Source organism: Cydia amplana, chromosome 7 (assembly GCF_948474715.1).
Source record: "Cydia amplana chromosome 7, ilCydAmpl1.1, whole genome shotgun sequence".
NCBI classification, from domain to species: domain Eukaryota; kingdom Metazoa; phylum Arthropoda; class Insecta; order Lepidoptera; family Tortricidae; genus Cydia; species Cydia amplana.
In genome coordinates this window covers 11322247-11340603 of record NC_086075.1, presented here as the reverse complement: position 1 = coordinate 11340603, position 18357 = coordinate 11322247, and the positions used below count along the sequence as shown (strand labels likewise).

The 18357-nt window shown below is 42.5% G+C and overlaps 1 protein-coding gene across 1 annotated transcript in view; it reads left to right on the top strand.

The window, feature by feature from the left end:
- The window catches only part of LOC134649764 (uncharacterized), a 127537-nt gene extending 114623 nt beyond the window's left edge, over positions 1 to 12914 (top strand). Inside the window, exons 18-25 of the mRNA XM_063504594.1 lie at positions 5238 to 5264; positions 7762 to 7897; positions 7939 to 8046; positions 8088 to 8191; positions 8914 to 9033; positions 9160 to 9273; positions 10603 to 10658; positions 12305 to 12914. Coding sequence (XP_063360664.1) covers positions 5238 to 5264; positions 7762 to 7897; positions 7939 to 8046; positions 8088 to 8191; positions 8914 to 9033; positions 9160 to 9273; positions 10603 to 10658; positions 12305 to 12914 — 1275 coding nt within the window. The remainder of the gene's footprint in view (positions 1 to 5237; positions 5265 to 7761; positions 7898 to 7938; positions 8047 to 8087; positions 8192 to 8913; positions 9034 to 9159; positions 9274 to 10602; positions 10659 to 12304) is intronic.
- Positions 12915 to 18357: the final 5443 nt, after the last annotated feature.

Below are 18357 nucleotides of genomic sequence, written 5' to 3'. Positions count from 1 at the left end.
ACAAACGCCGTTTTGGTCATCCGACTCGTCTTGGTGAGCACTTGGGAGAGCAGTACCCAAGATAGAGCTGATGCTGAACCCTGGCTGTACCTAGTGGAACTCAGGTTTGGTGCAACATAGACAAACGCCGTTTTGGTCATCCGACTCGTCTTGGTGAGCACTTAGGAGAGCAGTACCCAAGATAGAGCTGATGCTGAACCCTGGCTGTACCTAGTGGAACTCAGGTTTGGTGCAACATAGACACACGCCGTTTAGGCTATTCGACTCGTCACAATGAGCACTTGGGAGAGCAGTACCCAAGATGGAGCTGATGCTGAACCTTGGCTGTACCTAGTGGAACTCAGGTTTGGTGCAACATAGACAAACGCCGTTTTGGTCATCCGACTCGTCTTGGTGAGCACTTGGGAGAGCAGTACCCAAGATAGAGCTGATGCTGAACCCTGGCTGTACCTAGTGGAACTCAGGTTTGGTGCAACATAGACAAACGCCGTTTAGGCTATTCGACTCGTCACAATGAGCACTTGGGAGAGCAGTACCCAAGATGGAGCTGATGCTGAACCTTGGCTGTACCTAGTGGAACTCAGGTTTGGTGCAACATAGACAAACGCCGTTTTGGTCATCCGACTCGTCTTGGTGAGCACTTGGGAGAGCAGTACCCAAGATAGAGCTGATGCTGAACCCTGGCAGTACCTAATGGAACTCAGGTTTGGTGCAACATAGACAAACGCCGTTTTGGTCATCCGACTCGTCTTGATGAGCACTTGGGAGAGCAGTACCCAAGATAGAGCTGATGCTGAACCCTGGCAGTACCTAGTGGAACTCAGGTTTGGTGCAACATAGACACACGCCGTTTTGGTCATCCGACTCATCTTGATGAGCACTTGGGAGAGCAGTACCCAAGATTGAGCTGATGCTGAACCCTGGCAGTACCTAATGGAACTCAGGTTTGGTGCAACATAGACACACGCCGTTTAGGCTATTCGACTCGTCACAATGAGCACTTGGGAGAGCAGTACCCAAGATGGAGCTGATGCTGAACCTTGGCTGTACCTAGTGGAACTCAGGTTTGGTGCAACATAGACAAACGCCGTTTTGGTCATCCGACTCGTCTTGGTGAGCACTTGGGAGAGCAGTACCCAAGATAGAGCTGATGCTGAACCCTGGCTGTACCTAGTGGAACTCAGGTTTGGTGCAACATAGACAAACGCCGTTTTGGTCATCCGACTCGTCTTGGTGAGCACTTAGGAGAGCAGTACCCAAGATAGAGCTGATGCTGAACCCTGGCTGTACCTAGTGGAACTCAGGTTTGGTGCAACATAGACACACGCCGTTTAGGCTATTCGACTCGTCACAATGAGCACTTGGGAGAGCAGTACCCAAGATGGAGCTGATGCTGAACCTTGGCTGTACCTAGTGGAACTCAGGTTTGGTGCAACATAGACAAACGCCGTTTTGGTCATCCGACTCGTCTTGGTGAGCACTTGGGAGAGCAGTACCCAAGATAGAGCTGATGCTGAACCCTGGCTGTACCTAGTGGAACTCAGGTTTGGTGCAACATAGACAAACGCCGTTTAGGCTATTCGACTCGTCACAATGAGCACTTGGGAGAGCAGTACCCAAGATGGAGCTGATGCTGAACCTTGGCTGTACCTAGTGGAACTCAGGTTTGGTGCAACATAGACAAACGCCGTTTTGGTCATCCGACTCGTCTTGGTGAGCACTTGGGAGAGCAGTACCCAAGATAGAGCTGATGCTGAACCCTGGCAGTACCTAATGGAACTCAGGTTTGGTGCAACATAGACAAACGCCGTTTTGGTCATCCGACTCGTCTTGATGAGCACTTGGGAGAGCAGTACCCAAGATAGAGCTGATGCTGAACCCTGGCAGTACCTAGTGGAACTCAGGTTTGGTGCAACATAGACACACGCCGTTTTGGTCATCCGACTCATCTTGATGAGCACTTGGGAGAGCAGTACCCAAGATTGAGCTGATGCTGAACCCTGGCAGTACCTAATGGAACTCAGGTTTGGTGCAACATAGAAACACGCCGTTTTGGTCATCCGACTCGTCTTGATGAGCACTTGGGAGAGCAGTACCCAAGATAGAGCTGATGCTGAACCCTGGCTGTACCTAGTGGAACTCAGGTTTGGTGCAACATAGACACACGTCGTTTTGGTCATCCGACTTGTCTTGATGAGCACTTGGGAGAGCAGTACCCAAGATAGAGCTGATGCTGAACCCTGGCAGTACCTAATGGACCTCAAGTTTGGTGCAACATAGACAAACGCCGTTTTGGTCATCCGACTCGTCTTGATGAGCACTTGGGAGAGCAGTACCCAAGATAGAGCTGATGCTGAACCCTGGCTATACCTAGTGGAACTCAGGTTTGGTGCAACATAGGCCCACGCTATTTAGGTCATCCGTCACATCTTGAACCTGCAGGTACTGCCAGGGTTCAGCATCAGCTCTATCTTGGGTACTGCTCTCCCAAGTGCTCGTCAAGACGAGTAGGATGACCAATACGGCGTGTGTCTATGTTGCATCAAACCTGAGTTCCACTAGGTACTGCCAGGGTTCAGCATCAGCTCTATCTTGGGTACTGCTCTCCCAAGTGCTCATCAAGACGAGTCGGATGACCAAAACGGCGTTTGTCTATGTTGCACCAGACCAGAGTTCCATTAGGTACTGCCAGGGTTTAGCATCAGCTCTATCTTGGGCACTGCTCTCCCAAGTGCTCATCAAGACGAGTCGGATGACCAAAACGGCGTTTGTCTATGTTGCACCAGACCTGAGTTCCATTAGGTACTGCCAGGGTTCAGCATCAGCTCTATCTTGGGTATTGCTCTCCCAAGTGCTCATCAAGACGAGTCGGATGACCAAAACGGCGTTTGTCTATGTTGCACCAGACCTGAGTTCCATTAGGTACTGCCAGGGTTTAGCATCAGCTCTATCTTGGGCACTGCTCTCCCAAGTGCTCATCAAGACGAGTCGGATGACCAAAACGGCGTTTGTCTATGTTGCACCAGACCTGAGTTCCATTAGGTACTGCCAGGGTTCAGCATCAGCTCTATCTTGGGTACTGCTCTCCCAAGTGCTCAACAAGACGAGTCGGATGACCAAAACGGCGTTTGTCTATGTTGCACCAGACCTGAGTTCCATTAGGTACTGCCAGGGTTTAGCATCAGCTCTATCTTGGGCACTGCTCTCCCAAGTGCTCATCAAGACGAGTCGGATGACCAAAACGGCGTTTGTCTATGTTGCACCAAACCTGAGTTCCATTAGATACTGCCAGGGTTCAGCATCAGCTCAATCTTGGGTACTGCTCTCCCAAGTGCTCATCAAGACGAGTCGGATGACCAAAACGGCGTTTGTCTATGTTGCACCAAACCTGAGTTCCATTAGGTACTGCCAGGGTTCAGCATCAGCTCAATCTTGGGTACTGCTCTCCCAAGTGCTCATCAAGACGAGTCGGATGACCAAAACGGCGTTTGTCTATGTTGCACCAAACCTGAGTTCCATTAGGTACTGCCAGGGTTCAGCATCAGCTCTATCTTGGGTACTGCTCTCCCAAGTGCTCACCAAGACGAGTCGGATGACCAAAACGGCGTTTGTCTATGTTGCACCAAACCTGAGTTCCATTAGGTACTGCCAGGGTTTAGCATCAGCTCTATCTTGGGCACTGCTCTCCCAAGTGCTCATCAAGACGAGTCGGATGACCAAAACGGCGTTTGTCTATGTTGCACCAAACCTGAGTTCCATTAGGTACTGCCAGGGTTCAGCATCAGCTCAATCTTGGGTACTGCTCTCCCAAGTGCTCATCAAGACGAGTCGGATGACCAAAACGGCGTTTGTCTATGTTGCACCAGACCTGAGTTCCATTAGGTACTGCCAGGGTTTAGCATCAGCTCTATCTTGGGCACTGCTCTCCCAAGTGCTCATCAAGACGAGTCGGATGACCAAAACGGCGTTTGTCTATGTTGCACCAAACCTGAGTTCCATTAGGTACTGCCAGGGTTCAGCATCAGCTCAATCTTGGGTACTGCTCTCCCAAGTGCTCATCAAGACGAGTCGGATGACCAAAACGGCGTTTGTCTATGTTGCACCAAACCTGAGGTCCATTAGGTACTGCCAGGGTTCAGCATCAGCTCTATCTTGGGTACTGCTCTCCCAAGTGCTCATCAAGACGAGTCGGATGACCAAAACGGCGTTTGTCTATGTTGCACCAAACCTGAGTTCCATTAGGTACTGCCAGGGTTCAGCATCAGCTCTATCTTGGGTACTGCTCTCCCAAGTGCTCATCAAGACGAGTCGGATGACTAAAACGGGGTTTGTCTATGTTGCACCAAACCTGAGTTCCATTAGGTACTGCCAGGGTTCAGCATCAGCTCTATCTTGGGTACTGCTCTCCCAAGTGCTCATCAAGACGAGTCGGATGACCAAAACGGCGTGTGTCTATGTTGCACCAAACCTGAGTTCCACTAGGTACAGCCAAGGTTCAGCATCAGCTCCATCTTGGGTACTGCTCTCCCAAGTGCTCATTGTGACGAGTCGAATAGCCTAAACGGCGTGTGTCTATGTTGCACCAAACCTGAGTTCCAGTAGGTACCTACTGCCGGTTTCAGGGTCATTATGTTGTCTCATTTTAAAATATCACGACCTGATAATTCACTGAAGCTTGTATTCATATGCTTATTTTTAATTTTAATACCTAGCTCCAAGTTTCTAAGCAATAGTAACATTAATTATTAGTTTATGAAAAAATTGATTTAATTGCATTAAACGTTAATTTAGATTGACAATCAATGTAATTAAACGTCTCAAAATTCAATTCTAATTAACTTAATTTAAATTGATGCGTAATGCAATTGACTAATTGCGGATTTAATGGTTAATGGAAATGATTAATTGTTAATTAGAATTACACATTACGGCCAACACTGGTTACACTTATGTTTAGTATTTTATCTAAAAGTACCATATTTTTTTGAAATGTACTATATTTTTGATGCCCTATTCTGGAAAATACTATATTCTACCAAAAAATAGTTGGCAACCCTACCTCGAAGCGTCATACGAGTATATCACCATGATAGTGACAGTTGTCGTTTATCGCTCCACTTAGGACAAGGCATCAATGTTTTTGCTAATGTATAGGCTAGTTGGCACATTTTTGTTTGTTTGCGTGTTTGTTGTAACGTTTGTCTGTTTGGTTGCATCGCCTTGTTTGCCGCACGCAGCCGGGGGACGAGCATCATTCGATGAGTGTAAGTAACGCCTCTGCCATTTGCAATAATAAGTACCTAACGGAGCACAATTCCACCTTGTTTTTTGACAGCTTGTAACATGACAACGCCGGTCACTTCAACTTTATATAACTTTATGTATTTTGCATAGCAAGTATTGCCAGTTCTTTGGTGAAATACCTAGTAATTTTTTCAAAATAGTGACCATTCGCCCGCCATGTCATGAGATGTCAATAAAAATCGATTTGCTTCCAGTTTATGCAGAGGAATTGTTAAATACAAAATTACGTAGGTATTTGTATATAAACTGTTAAGTCTATTTCAGTGCTATACTTTTACACTTAGTTGGAAAGGGGAGATGAGTAATTTATCTTGTTTTATCATGCCAAAAACGGGGTCATGATTTGCTTACTGATCAGAATTGATTTTTGGATTTACGAATTGTGTATTGTGATTCTTATTTAAAGACCAAGTAAAAGTCGATATCATTTTGCAAGTACCTATTTAATGAAGCCCTGCCAGTCTAATTCCACTGTTAATGCTTCATCCTTTCTTTTACGGCACTTTCACCTATCTATACTGTAACTTAGATGACTTGCTTATAATTTCCCTCTTTCCGATCTTATAGCTCATGTTACTAGCTTACGGCACTGGGACGTTTCGTATTACTTTACAGGTATCTGGGGGCACGGTAGTGCCCCCGCCAAGACGAGCAAAGCGAAGCGCAAGGGCACTACCTACCTTTTCTCGAAGCGCTTCGTCGTTTTTTTGAACCCTCTTAACTTGGGTTTGGATTATACCAGATAAACAAAACTCTCGGGATATGATGTCAATAGTGGACTTATTAAGCATAAAAAATTTCAATTGCATAGCTCGTATACTTTGGATTTTATTAATGTCTAAAAAACCCCGATTTCGTCACTGACTCATTCACTCACTGTTGATCATCAAGACCTCTAGGACTCTGAAGTCCTAGGAAGCTGAAATTTGGTATGTGAGATAGTATTAGTCCCCAAACAACAAAACAATTCAAAAACTTGAAATTATTAGCCCCTAAGGGGGTGAAAAGGGGGGTGGAATTTTGTATGGGAAATCGATACCCTCGGAACCGATTTCGTTGAAATTTGGTATGTAGATAGTTATTGTTATGGGGAAGGATATAAAATAGTTTCAACCCCAAAATCACCCCGTAAGGGTGAAAAGGGGTGGAAAAGGCGTTAGGGGAAAAAGGGGGTTGAAGCTTGTATGGGGAATCAGTAAAAAGCAGATTGTATATAAAAGATGCCCCCTAAGTACGTATTTCAGGATGTTTAATAGTAAATCACCCGCAACCCTTTAAATCAGAAGATTGTCATAAGCAACTTACAAAAAGATGTGAAATCCCACCAAAAACATTTTCATGTAAAATGTTGCCAAGACGAAACCATAAGGCTCGCACTGACAAAAAGTTATCAGATATCTTGTAGAGCCAAGCTTCTAACTCTACAGGCCCTACCTTCACAAACTCTACACCTTAGTCAAAATATGTGGCTTGGCCGTTTCATTATTACAAGAACTATTTTATAATAAAAAATAATGAATAGTGAATACATATTTCACCTTACGCCCATGTGACGAAGCGGCCAAGCCACATATTTTGACTAGGTGTAGAGTCTGTGAAGGTAGGGCCTGTAGAGTTAGAAGCTTGGCTCTACAAGATATCTGATAACTTTTTGTCAGTGCGAGCCTTATGGTTTCGTCTTGGCAACATTTTACATGAAAATGTTTTTGGTGGGATTTCTTATAGAGGCTGAGAAACGAGCGTTTCCTGATTAATGCTGAATAGATTCCATACATAATTTGTGATGCTCTTCTAAAGTGATTTTTAATGTCACTACAACAGTGATGCTCTACTGTTTCATATATACATGGCACTAAAAATCTCCTATCACAATATATCTAGTCATATCAGTAAGTATCATAACCTAATATGAATATGCAATGCACTACAAAAATAAAGCGACCCAGATCTCGCTTAAACGAAAACCTATCGCCACTGATGACAACAAGGAACATTCGTGTCCAGGATAAGCTACATACTTGGCATTGCTTTTTTTATTGTTTTCACATGGTTACCACAAGATGAACTCTTTACACTAACTTAACCATTGAAAGCCATTTTATAAGGGTCTCACCAGTTTCCATAATTTTAAAGATCGCGGCACACGCAACCGCCCCGCATGGGGACGAAGGAAAGTTATATGGACCACCCCGACATATTTTTCCCTCCTTTTATTTCTTATCATGTCATGCGCGACAAACGCGAGCATAATACACTTGCAGCGGACTCAGCACGGTTCCATTTTTATCGACTATCACTATGCCCGTCACTTTCGCACTTACATACTTGTTAGAACGTGACAGGCATGGTGATAAACGATAAAAATGCGACCGTGCTACTAGGGCTGGTGATGGGAAAACGAGATGAAAAGGTTAATACCCACTACCATAAATTTAACCTTGTGTTACGGCGTTGCAGAGCGAAACTCTCGACCCGTTGCTGGCAGTGTGCGCGGAGAGCCCCGCGCGCGTCAACGGGCGCCGGCCCCCCGCCTCGCCGCTGCACCCGGACGCCTGCGCCGAGATGCGACGGCAGATCCTCTACCTGCAGGTCTGTAATGTCTGTATATATAAACTCTCGACCCGTTGCTGGCAGTGTGCGCGGAGAGCCCCGCGCGCGTCAACGGGCGCCGGCCCCCCGCCTCGCCGCTGCACCCGGACGCCTGCGCCGAGATGCGACGGCAGATCCTCTACCTGCAGGTCTGTAATGTCTGTATATATAAACTCTCGACCCGTTGCTGGCAGTGTGCGCGGAGAGCCCCGCGCGCGTCAACGGGCGCCGGCCCCCCGCCTCGCCGCTGCACCCGGACGCCTGCGCCGAGATGCGACGGCAGATCCTTTACCTGCAGGTCTGTAATATCTATTATATATAAACCACAGAGAAGACATCCTCTAGACTGAGCATAGTAACGCTACCCCCTCTGCCACTTATACGGTAGTTTTACTCCATCTTCGAGTCAATCCCGTGCCGTGATTGGTCCGTGTCTTTGAACGGACCAGTCACGGCACAGGATTCGCTCACCTCGTCCCCCCGCACCCCCGTATTTTTGGCAGCATCGGTTTCATGAAATAATTGCTCTAAACTCCGTCTAGAGGATTCTTAGTCTATGATATAAACTCTCGATCATTGTTGGTCGCAAATCCTAGCATTATGTACAGTTGTACACTTCACTTACCTAATGCAAATTTCTATTTTTTGCTTTACAAAATGAATGCAGATTTCGTCATGCACGCACATTTAACCGGATACATACATATATTATGTAGGTACATATTTTTGATTGCGGCTAGCAAGGTCAGCTGTAAATCTGCCTTAAAGACAGTGTCGTTTGTTCGAAGTAATCAGCAATTATATTTGATACAAAAAATCGAGCATAATGAAATGAAGTCTCATTTCATAGTCCAGTCGGAGTACCTATGTAATAGTTTTCAATAGCTACGTATTTACCACCATCGCGGGAATATCGCTCTAATAAACATCCGACTACATAAAGTGCATAATATGGTCTCCCCAAAGATCGAATCTTTTGAAATGAATCGTATGTTCACGTTATAACCTTGCCGTTTGCAGAGTCAACTGGAAGAGCGCGACCGGCTGGTGCGCGTGCTGCAGGCGCAGATGCTGCGCATGTCCGAGGGGCACGAGCCGCGCGCCGACGACACCTGCAACGTGGCCACGCAGACTGATCGGGTGAGTCACCTTGCTTATTTCCAGTCAGCTGGAAGAGCGCGACCGGCTGCTGCGCGTGCTGCAGGCGCAGATGCAACGTGGCCACGCAGACTGATCGGGTGAGTCACCTTGCTTATTTGCAGTCAGCTGGAAGAGCGCGACCGGCTGCTGCGCGTGCTGCAGGCGCAGATGCTGCGCATGTCGGAGGCGCACGAGCCGCGTCCCGACGACACCTGCAACGTGGCCACGCAGACTGATCGGGTGAGTCACCTTGCTTATTCGCAGTCAGCTGGAAGTGCGCGACCGGCTGGTGCGTGTGCTGCAGGCGCAGATGCTGCGCATGTCGGAGGGGCACGAGCCGCGCGCCGTCGGGTTATTCCCACTAGTTACCACCAAGTTGTTATCAGTGGTAACTACTGGGAATTTTTTTCCCACCTTTTACCACTGGTAACTACTGGGAAAAAATATTCCCAGTAGTTACCACCAAAATTTTTTTAGAATTAAATACTAATGAAAAAAGGGTATAAATAGTATAGTATAAATATAGAGTGATGTAATAAATGATTATAAGTCGATTAGTGTTTTAGTAAACTGCCTTAAAAGTGACCAAAAATATAGAAACAGTTTAACCGGTACTAGTACAAAAACTTGAATATATGTAAGGATAAATGTAATAATCCATTTAGATTATTTTTCAAGTGATTTTATTAGGTAATTTAACATCAGCCTATATTTATACTATATACTATTTATACTGTTTTTATTAGTATATAACTCAAACAAAATTTTGGTGGTAACTACTGGGAATAAAAATTCCCACTAGTTACCACCAAACCGAGTTGGTGGTAACTACTGGGAATTATTTTCCCAGTAGTTACCAGTGGTAAAAGGTGGGAAAAAAATTCCCAGTAGTTACCACTGGTAACAACTTGGTGGTAACTAGTGGGAATAACCCGCGCCGTCGACACCTGCAACGTGGCCACGCAGACTGATCGGGTGAGTCATCTGCTAGGACTCATTTAGACGGTGCGAGAACTCGCATGCGAGCTTCATTACATTGCGGTATTTGATCAGGCGGCCGAATCGGTTGTAACCTCAATAGTCCGCAATGTAACTAACATTGCATGCGAGTTCGCGTGCCGTCTAATTTGCGTCCTCTTTCCAAAATTCCAAATAATACGTACGCGTTGATTTACCCGCGAAATTTCCGCACCGATACTAACCTTCAAGAAAAGAGCGCCGCTGCGAGGGAAAAAAGTTTTACCTAAACGAAATAAAAGTTAAATATTTTATGGTAAAATTTCAAATAAATATTGTTTTACATAAAGGCATTAAAGGCAAATCCATGGCATACTTACAGCCACGATTAAAATTGTGTTTTTTTAATAAAGACCTACATACGTACCTGCATACATTTTCTAGTGTATTTTTTAACCTGCGTGACCACGCTTTATGAGCAAGTGTGATGAACTGATGAAATAGTAAAGTAAATAACTCGTAGATTATTTTATGCTATGAAGTTATTAATACGAAGTGTCAGATGCTCGACAAACAATGCGTTGAAATAACATTCGCGTGTTTTCGTTTCAGTTGCGGCCGCCGATGAGCTCGGCGCTAACGAGTTCTGATAATTCCGGTTTAGTGAGGTAATTTGACTTCATTTTTATTGTTAACTCACATTTTACACCAATACAGCTACGGCCCTATGATGCTACCTTGTGAAACCCCACTATTATGTATCTATGTAAATTTCTAATTGATACACGTGTTTTAAAAGCAGCAGTTTTATCACTTAAACATATTGTAGTATGTATTTAAATATTTTATTATTTATTGTTTTAGGTTTATCATCACTTCAATAAATTCGTTGCAGTCTATATTACACACACTGCACTCATTCATCACCGTCCTTTACATGCCGCCTATAATCCCTTGTTATTATTTCTCATTCTGTAAAGAACATAGCAGCATTATATTACACAACACCATTTCTAAAACCCAGAACTTGGCTTCTGACATCAGGAACTCTAGATGGATTCTAGCCTTGAGAGACTATATGAACATGAAGATGACCTTTGCACCCACTTCGATGTGCAGAGTCACTCTCATAGTCACTCCATATTTCGCAGGCATTTTCATCTGATCTCTATTTCATTATTGTAAATACTACCTCATCTAATTCATCTAGATTTGCTATCTTAATCATTATAGTGCTACCACTATTTGGACATTAGTAATTGGCTTCTTCAATACAACCAACTTATCTAAGAGAGACTACAATAGGTCAAGCCATTGTAGCTTCATGTTTAAATCCATGTTTTGGTCATTTGGTAGTGGTACTACTGTATCGACATCGACTTTAATATCATATTCTAATTTCCTCACATGCTGCTTTTAATTCAAATTGGATTTTGGGCAAATGTTGTCTTTGGATACCGGTGCAGTTTCCACTTGGGAAGCGTTCGTCCGTCACAGCAGGTAGCGTGGCTCGACTGCTTTCTCGCTGTTTGCCTCTTGTGTTCCGTCAATGTGTTGTGCTTACTGCATCTCGCCTACCAGCCGGGCGACCTCTTCAGAACGTCCGATAGGGATATGGAAGATTGTTGCTATAGATACATCAAGTGATGCATGGGAGTTAGACTCGATGAAATCGTATAACAAAGTAATATTGTGCCTATGTATAATTGTATATATCGCCTGTAACTACTAGTTATTTTACGCAGTATATAAAATGAGATCATTATCGTCTTCAAGCCTGTGCTCATGTACTGGATGGGTTGAAGGGTATGAACGCTATATATAACGATTGATTTAACAGCACGATTTGGCACTAGTTTGATTTTTGACAAGAGTGGTTTCCAGAATGTAGGAACGTTGCATTATTTTTGTATTGTAGGTAGTCGTGTGTTATGTCCTTCTGGTTTTTTTCTTTTTTGGAACTAATTTGTAATTTACTTTGATTATGAAATCGCTCTCTGTTACACGCTGCCCAGTAGAACGTAAAGGTGAGATTCAAAGGCGCAACCTATGTTTAGGATTTGTTTCAAACTAAGTACAGATTACATTAACTTTCAAAAAATTCGTATTACATACGATTAATAGTAAAGAGTACCTAAATTAGCAGTAGGTGTGAAGTATTTCTTTCAAGCTTCTAAGCCCGATTATGATTTACTTAAAATATTCTCTTTACTGAGGTACCTACTTTTTAAAGCGATCGAACCATGACTTGTTATCTAATACCGGTGAAATAAACAAGTTATTACACCCACTAATATTAATTTATTTTTCTCAGTTGGAATGAACAAGCTAGCGGGAGGAAGCTGCCGGTGTACAGTGAAGCACAAAAGACTAAGAGGCCTGTAGTCACCGGGACCGTGAAGTGCCAGTGCGGTGCGCGGAAGGACGAGGAGCGTCGGACGGACGCGGTGCAGCTCAAGACCAACAGCCGGGTCGGCTCCAAGTACCTCCAGGCCTTGGCCAACAGCGACTCCAACCGGTACGTCAAGCGGGATTCCTCCGTAGGGGAAAAGACGGGGCGCAGCCTATACTCGACCAGATCTCGTTCCATTGAGAACTTCCACAACCAAGCGTATTCCAGTGCGGAACCGCTGCTCGCTAAAAACGCAGTGATCGAAGAGAACATGATCAAACACCACACGTCGTACGGAGACCTGTATAATGGTCGCATCAGCAGCAAGGAGAGTGTAAACGGCAACAGGCACAGTCCTAGTTTAAACGGACAGTCCACCGACACGGACTACAGCTCTGACGGCGGGTACAAGTCCCTGCCGTCGTCCATCAACTGTAATGGTTATTCGCCGAAGAAGATCAGTGGTATCCCCCGGAGGTCTATCGAGCAGAGGTTTCTTTCCGCCAAGACTGTCAAAGCGAGCGCTGTTTGAACCGCGTCCGTTCGTCCTGAGAGCCAGTTTCGGATTCAAATGTCATCAAATTTAATGTTTGTACATGAAAGTGTATTTTGATTATATTCTACATTTCTCATTTTGATGTCAAATCCACTAGTATTGAATCATCTGTAATTAACGGGCCTTTTCTGTACCTATATTTGTGCAATACACTGGTGCATCTCGTTAAACATTTGTAGATTTATTTTGACAGCACCAAAATGTACATGATAGGCCCATGAACTTGCCAACAGTGTTTTTAGCACGTATCTATACCATTATACATAAGTTCCCCATACTGCATGATACTTAAATACATCCTGAATCGTATACTTAAAATATTTAGGTACAAATTCGTGGCTGGCTATGTGTGTGGAGGAATTGTGCCATCGGTCCGTGTCACGGATGTTGGGGCAACGCTTGATCGCATTTATTGATTCCACTCGCGAGGCTAATAATAAGCTACTATATAAACGCGTACTTTAGTTGTTGGATGCCAAATTATAACGGTGTAATCATTTCGATTAAATTATGTATCTCGATGTATTCGAACTATAAACTTTATTGACCTGAGATGTAAACAGTCGATGTTTCATTTCGTAATTTTCAATTGCATAGAGCATATTTTTTTTATTATCCTAATTTTAAGGCTAAAATTTGACCTCTGTATCACACAGTTAGCAAAAACAACAGGAACTAATTTTGTAGGGTTAATTTACAAATTTGTATACAGGCGTTAAAGTGGTTATCTTAGATTTTCTATGGTAGACAAACTAGTAGATATAAAGCTGTAATATGTGATAAGAGTGGCTGTAAGAACTTAATTCGTTTCCATGTTACATCTTCCTGTTAAACATTGTAACTATTATTGAAAGTTTCATAATTTATTTGCTCCTTAGAGTTATTTAGTAGCGTCAGTAGGTATCATATAGGTACAAACATGTCCTCTATAGGTCCCAATATTATGAAGCTACAAATTATTATTTAGAAGATAATCTCTAGTAACCCGGATGACAGATCTCATTTATTTGCCTACACCAATGTTGCCAGTTTTTTTTTCGTAAGTAATTTGTATCTTTATAACAATGTGACCAGGCATTTGTGTTATCCGGAAGTCATTTTAAAGCATTTTGTATGATCAGTGTTAACGTAATTTAATGTAATTAGCCATACATAGTCAAGTTGTATTAATCTTCCACGAAGCCTAATTATAAATATCCTATATTGATACCTAGCATAATTAAAGTGTAATTAATACAACATCATCGCGTTACTCAACGTACTTATGGCTACTTATCTTATTCGTTCTCAGTGCTTTCCTATTACGTTAGTTACGTGAGTCTTAAGCCCACTAGCTTTAGTAAAACAAAATATTATTTTGAAATTGTTTCAATAAATAGTTTTAATTTTGTATTTGGTTTTTATTTCTTTAACCTCAAGACAAACTACAATAGGTACATAAATCGTAGACATAATTAAGATAATACCCAGTCATCCAACTGAGTCATCCTCGACAAGGGCACGATTACATTGATACCTACTTACGATATCTTTATATCGAAGTTTTCCATACTATCGCTAGGACTTTGCCCTACAGACAATCCGTTCGATCATGTTCTATGTTTATGTCGGAGTATCTAATTACGGGTAGATTGGACCACTGGCACTTATTTAGTAGACGCTATATGATAATGATTATAAAATCTATTAATCACGTCACGCAAAAACTGCTGAACATGACTAGAATTACGTAGGTAATACCTCCATAAAATAGTAAAAGTAAAATATTCATGCCAGATTGTAAAAGAATACCTACACAAGATTTTAACTGGCCATAACAGTCGAGTGTGGTTCACTTTTAGAAGTTTTAGATTAACTTAACATCGAGGTTCGTATTATCATTACGTAAAATTAGACTGCATATGAAAAAGACAGTAGTCATATGTTACGACTGTTGTGAAAAAGTAAGTCGAACACCCAGCCAAACCAGTAAAACTGCGCTCAGCAATACGTTAAGATACGACAGATCTCGAGGTCCTAGCTGCATTGGATCTCAGTTAAACCTAAAGCCTAAATAAGCCTGCACTGGGAATACAAACACAATCAGATATTAGCTCGTCTGGACAGATTAAACAAAATATTCATAGTTAACTCGTGTTATAATGATGAACAAAAGTTTTCCTGTAAATGTACACTTAGTACTTTGACCTGAGGCCTAAGCACGGTGTGGTCATGCGTTTCAGTGCAAGGCGGAGCTGTAGTTGCTCATATCGTGCGTGACTCCTCGTTCACTCGTGCGTACCTACTGGCCGCAAATAGTTCGCTGATGTCAAAACCATTTATACTTGATTCCAGTTTAAAGTTGACATGCATTATGTTAGCATTAGCGTTTTCATTTTCGATTTAACCCCTCGTATGCTTAGACACGGATCTGTGCGTGGGAATTTAAATCTATTGTTTTAAATGACAAGGTAATTTTTTCAATTATCAAATCTGACAGGCCGCATACGAGGGGTTAAGTATTTATTTTGCACACAAAAGAATAAAATAATTTAAATCCTAGTCTATTTTTTTATTCGGTAGACTAAAATGACATTTCATAGTATGATATGACATTTTATGTTCATACTATGAACTGTCATTTCAGTCTACTGAATAAAATCTAATCTATCTATCTATCTATCTAATCTATCTATCTAATCTAATCTAATACCTTTAAACGAGCAATTCTTGCATATTTATTTATTTATATATATATTTCAATGATCTCGGAAACGGCTCTAACGATTTCGATGAAATTTGGGGGTTTTCGGGGGCGAAAAATCGATCTAGCTAGGTCCTCTGGGTAAATGCTCATTTTTGAGTTTTTATATGTTTTCCGAGCGAAGCTCGGTCTCCCAGATATTTTTATTTACATTGGGGGGACTGAAAACACTTATGCGAGCGTCTGTGTAGTGTGGCGCGCTTAGTAACTTTAAATACCTATTAACTTCTATTTAAGATTACCGAGATACCTACTTTCATCTACAGGAATAACAATTTTGCTACATGAACCTTGAAGTTGCATCCATAAGGGGCCTTACGCACTAGCGGTTAACCGCGGGGGCGGCTGGCCGCGCGGCCAGCCGCTTTTCCAATTTAATATGCAACCGCTTGTGATCGTACGCACTTAACCGCCACAAATTTTCAACCGCGGCGGTTGAATGAAGAGCTACGGCCCGCTTCGCGGCTGGCCGCCAACTTGTCTATACGCACTGGCGGTTCAAGGTGCGGCGAGCCGCCGATGAGTTTGTAGCCGACGTATCCGTCCACTACAATATTATTTAGTATGTAGATAGAGTCAGACCGAGAAAAGTCTGCAGCGATTTTGATAGCCCACGCAGTGCAAGTGTTATTTTAAAGTTCCTGTAACCTTATTGTATTACTTTATTAGTGTTCATCTCTGTCTAGCGTAAAAGGAGTATTGTTTATTTATTTGTTGTGTAATTTAGCGTAGTTTTAGTTGCGTGAGAAACTCATCGTACCGTTAGCGGTAGACAGTGGGGATGTCCATGACCGCCCAAAAGGATACGGGTCCCAGGAGCATTCTATATTACCCCATTACCCCGACAAACCATTACCAAAAAGTTTGTAGGTACTTACGTTTAATTTGAGTTGCGCAGCCATGAACTTCGACACAGAGAAATTTTGTTAATGGTCCCAAGATGCCGAGCGGTCCAGCCGCTTAACGCGGTTGTATCGCGGTTTCATCGCGGCTGGCCGCTGTGGCGGCCAGCCGCTATATCAACCGCGTCAGGCGGCTGGCCGCTCAAACGAACCGCCTAAGCGGCCAGCCGCTAGTGCGTATGGGGCCTAAAACATGAAGCCGCATGCAACACGCACAATTAATGTTTAGGTACATTAGAAACTCCATTAGTTTGGCTATTAATTGTTTGTGTGAATTGTGTGGCTTTCGGAGTTGGAGCCAACATTCGAGCAATGTTGGTCGAGGTTAGATAACAGCGGTGGCATCACGATTCGGACGGCCGGCAGTAGCAAGCTGGCCAGCGGTCAGCCAACGCCAAGCGCAACGTCTGACGAATCGGACCGCGGAACAATAACAGAACACGAGTTTAAAAATTTGAAAAATAATTCCCGCCGTTGGACGAAAATATTTAAAAGGTAGGTTTGTTTATTAAGGTTCGTGTGTGGGTAGTTTGTGATCTTATGCGGTATTTGACAAGTATGTGTCTAGTGTCATAAATTGGGCCTTAGATAATTGAATTTTGAATGGAAACATGGAGTTTACAACTTTACGGTAGGTAATATTTTTATTGATGAAAATGTATTACTTATTTCCATTGTAGGTAATGTTATTCTGCCGAATTATTGGGATTATGTTGTTATTACTTACTTACTTATTGAAATCCGGTTGGCCAAAGATAATTAAACCATCAACATTAACTGTGTACCTATCTAATAAGTATTCATAGATAGGTCGATAATGAGTGTAAAATTAGAAACTACCTAAGTAGATAATTAACTATTGTTTTAGTGCCTAAAACATGATAAAGAAGATACCGATTTCGTTAAAATTAAAAATTAAGACTTAAAACTCGACCAAAGAAGAATAGAATAACTAATACTCAGAGTTCAATGCAGTTAGGTACATATTATAGGTATTTATTTCATTGATAACTTATTGTATTATTTTAATAATAAGTAATTAGAGACTCTTGACATTATTCCGGTTTAGCGAACTCGAGTCTAAAAGGAATTCTCATTAATAATCTTTGCAATTGAAGTTAACGTCCGTGCGTTAATATCATGCATCAATTTATCAGGAGACTGTCTGAAGGTAAAATCCTTGACACACCGTGATCCCAAAATGCATCAGTACCTATATCGAGTGTAGACTCGATCATTCATTAATGTAGAATGTATTTAAAATAGGCATACAAATTATCACTAAGATCAAAGTTCAATTATTTCATCAGTTTACATTACAATCTAGTATTAATAGCTTCATTACCAGTATAAAGTACCCGAAACTGGCTTGCTTTATAGGGCAGACCTAGGAGGACTTTGAGTTTTAACAGAGGAGAGATGTGACAGTGAAGATTTCTCGATAACTGATTGTTAGCGAGTCCAATCAAGTAACCTACGCAACGAAGTTAATAAGAAACCCACTAATGTCACGTGTGAAATTGTAAAAGACTAAAATGTAGCTATTTTAAATAAATATTCAAGATTTTTAATTTTACATAGCTATGAAGCGTTATCACATTATCGGCTTTATGATTCCCGACTCTAGAAATGGCATGGCATAGTTTTAATAATCATGATCGTAATAGCTCTAGGGAATGCAAATAGGTTATTTTCGGTTATTTTTTTGTATGGAAATAATCGACCGAAACCGCGGTTATTTCCATACAAAAAATAACCGATTTGCATTCCCTAA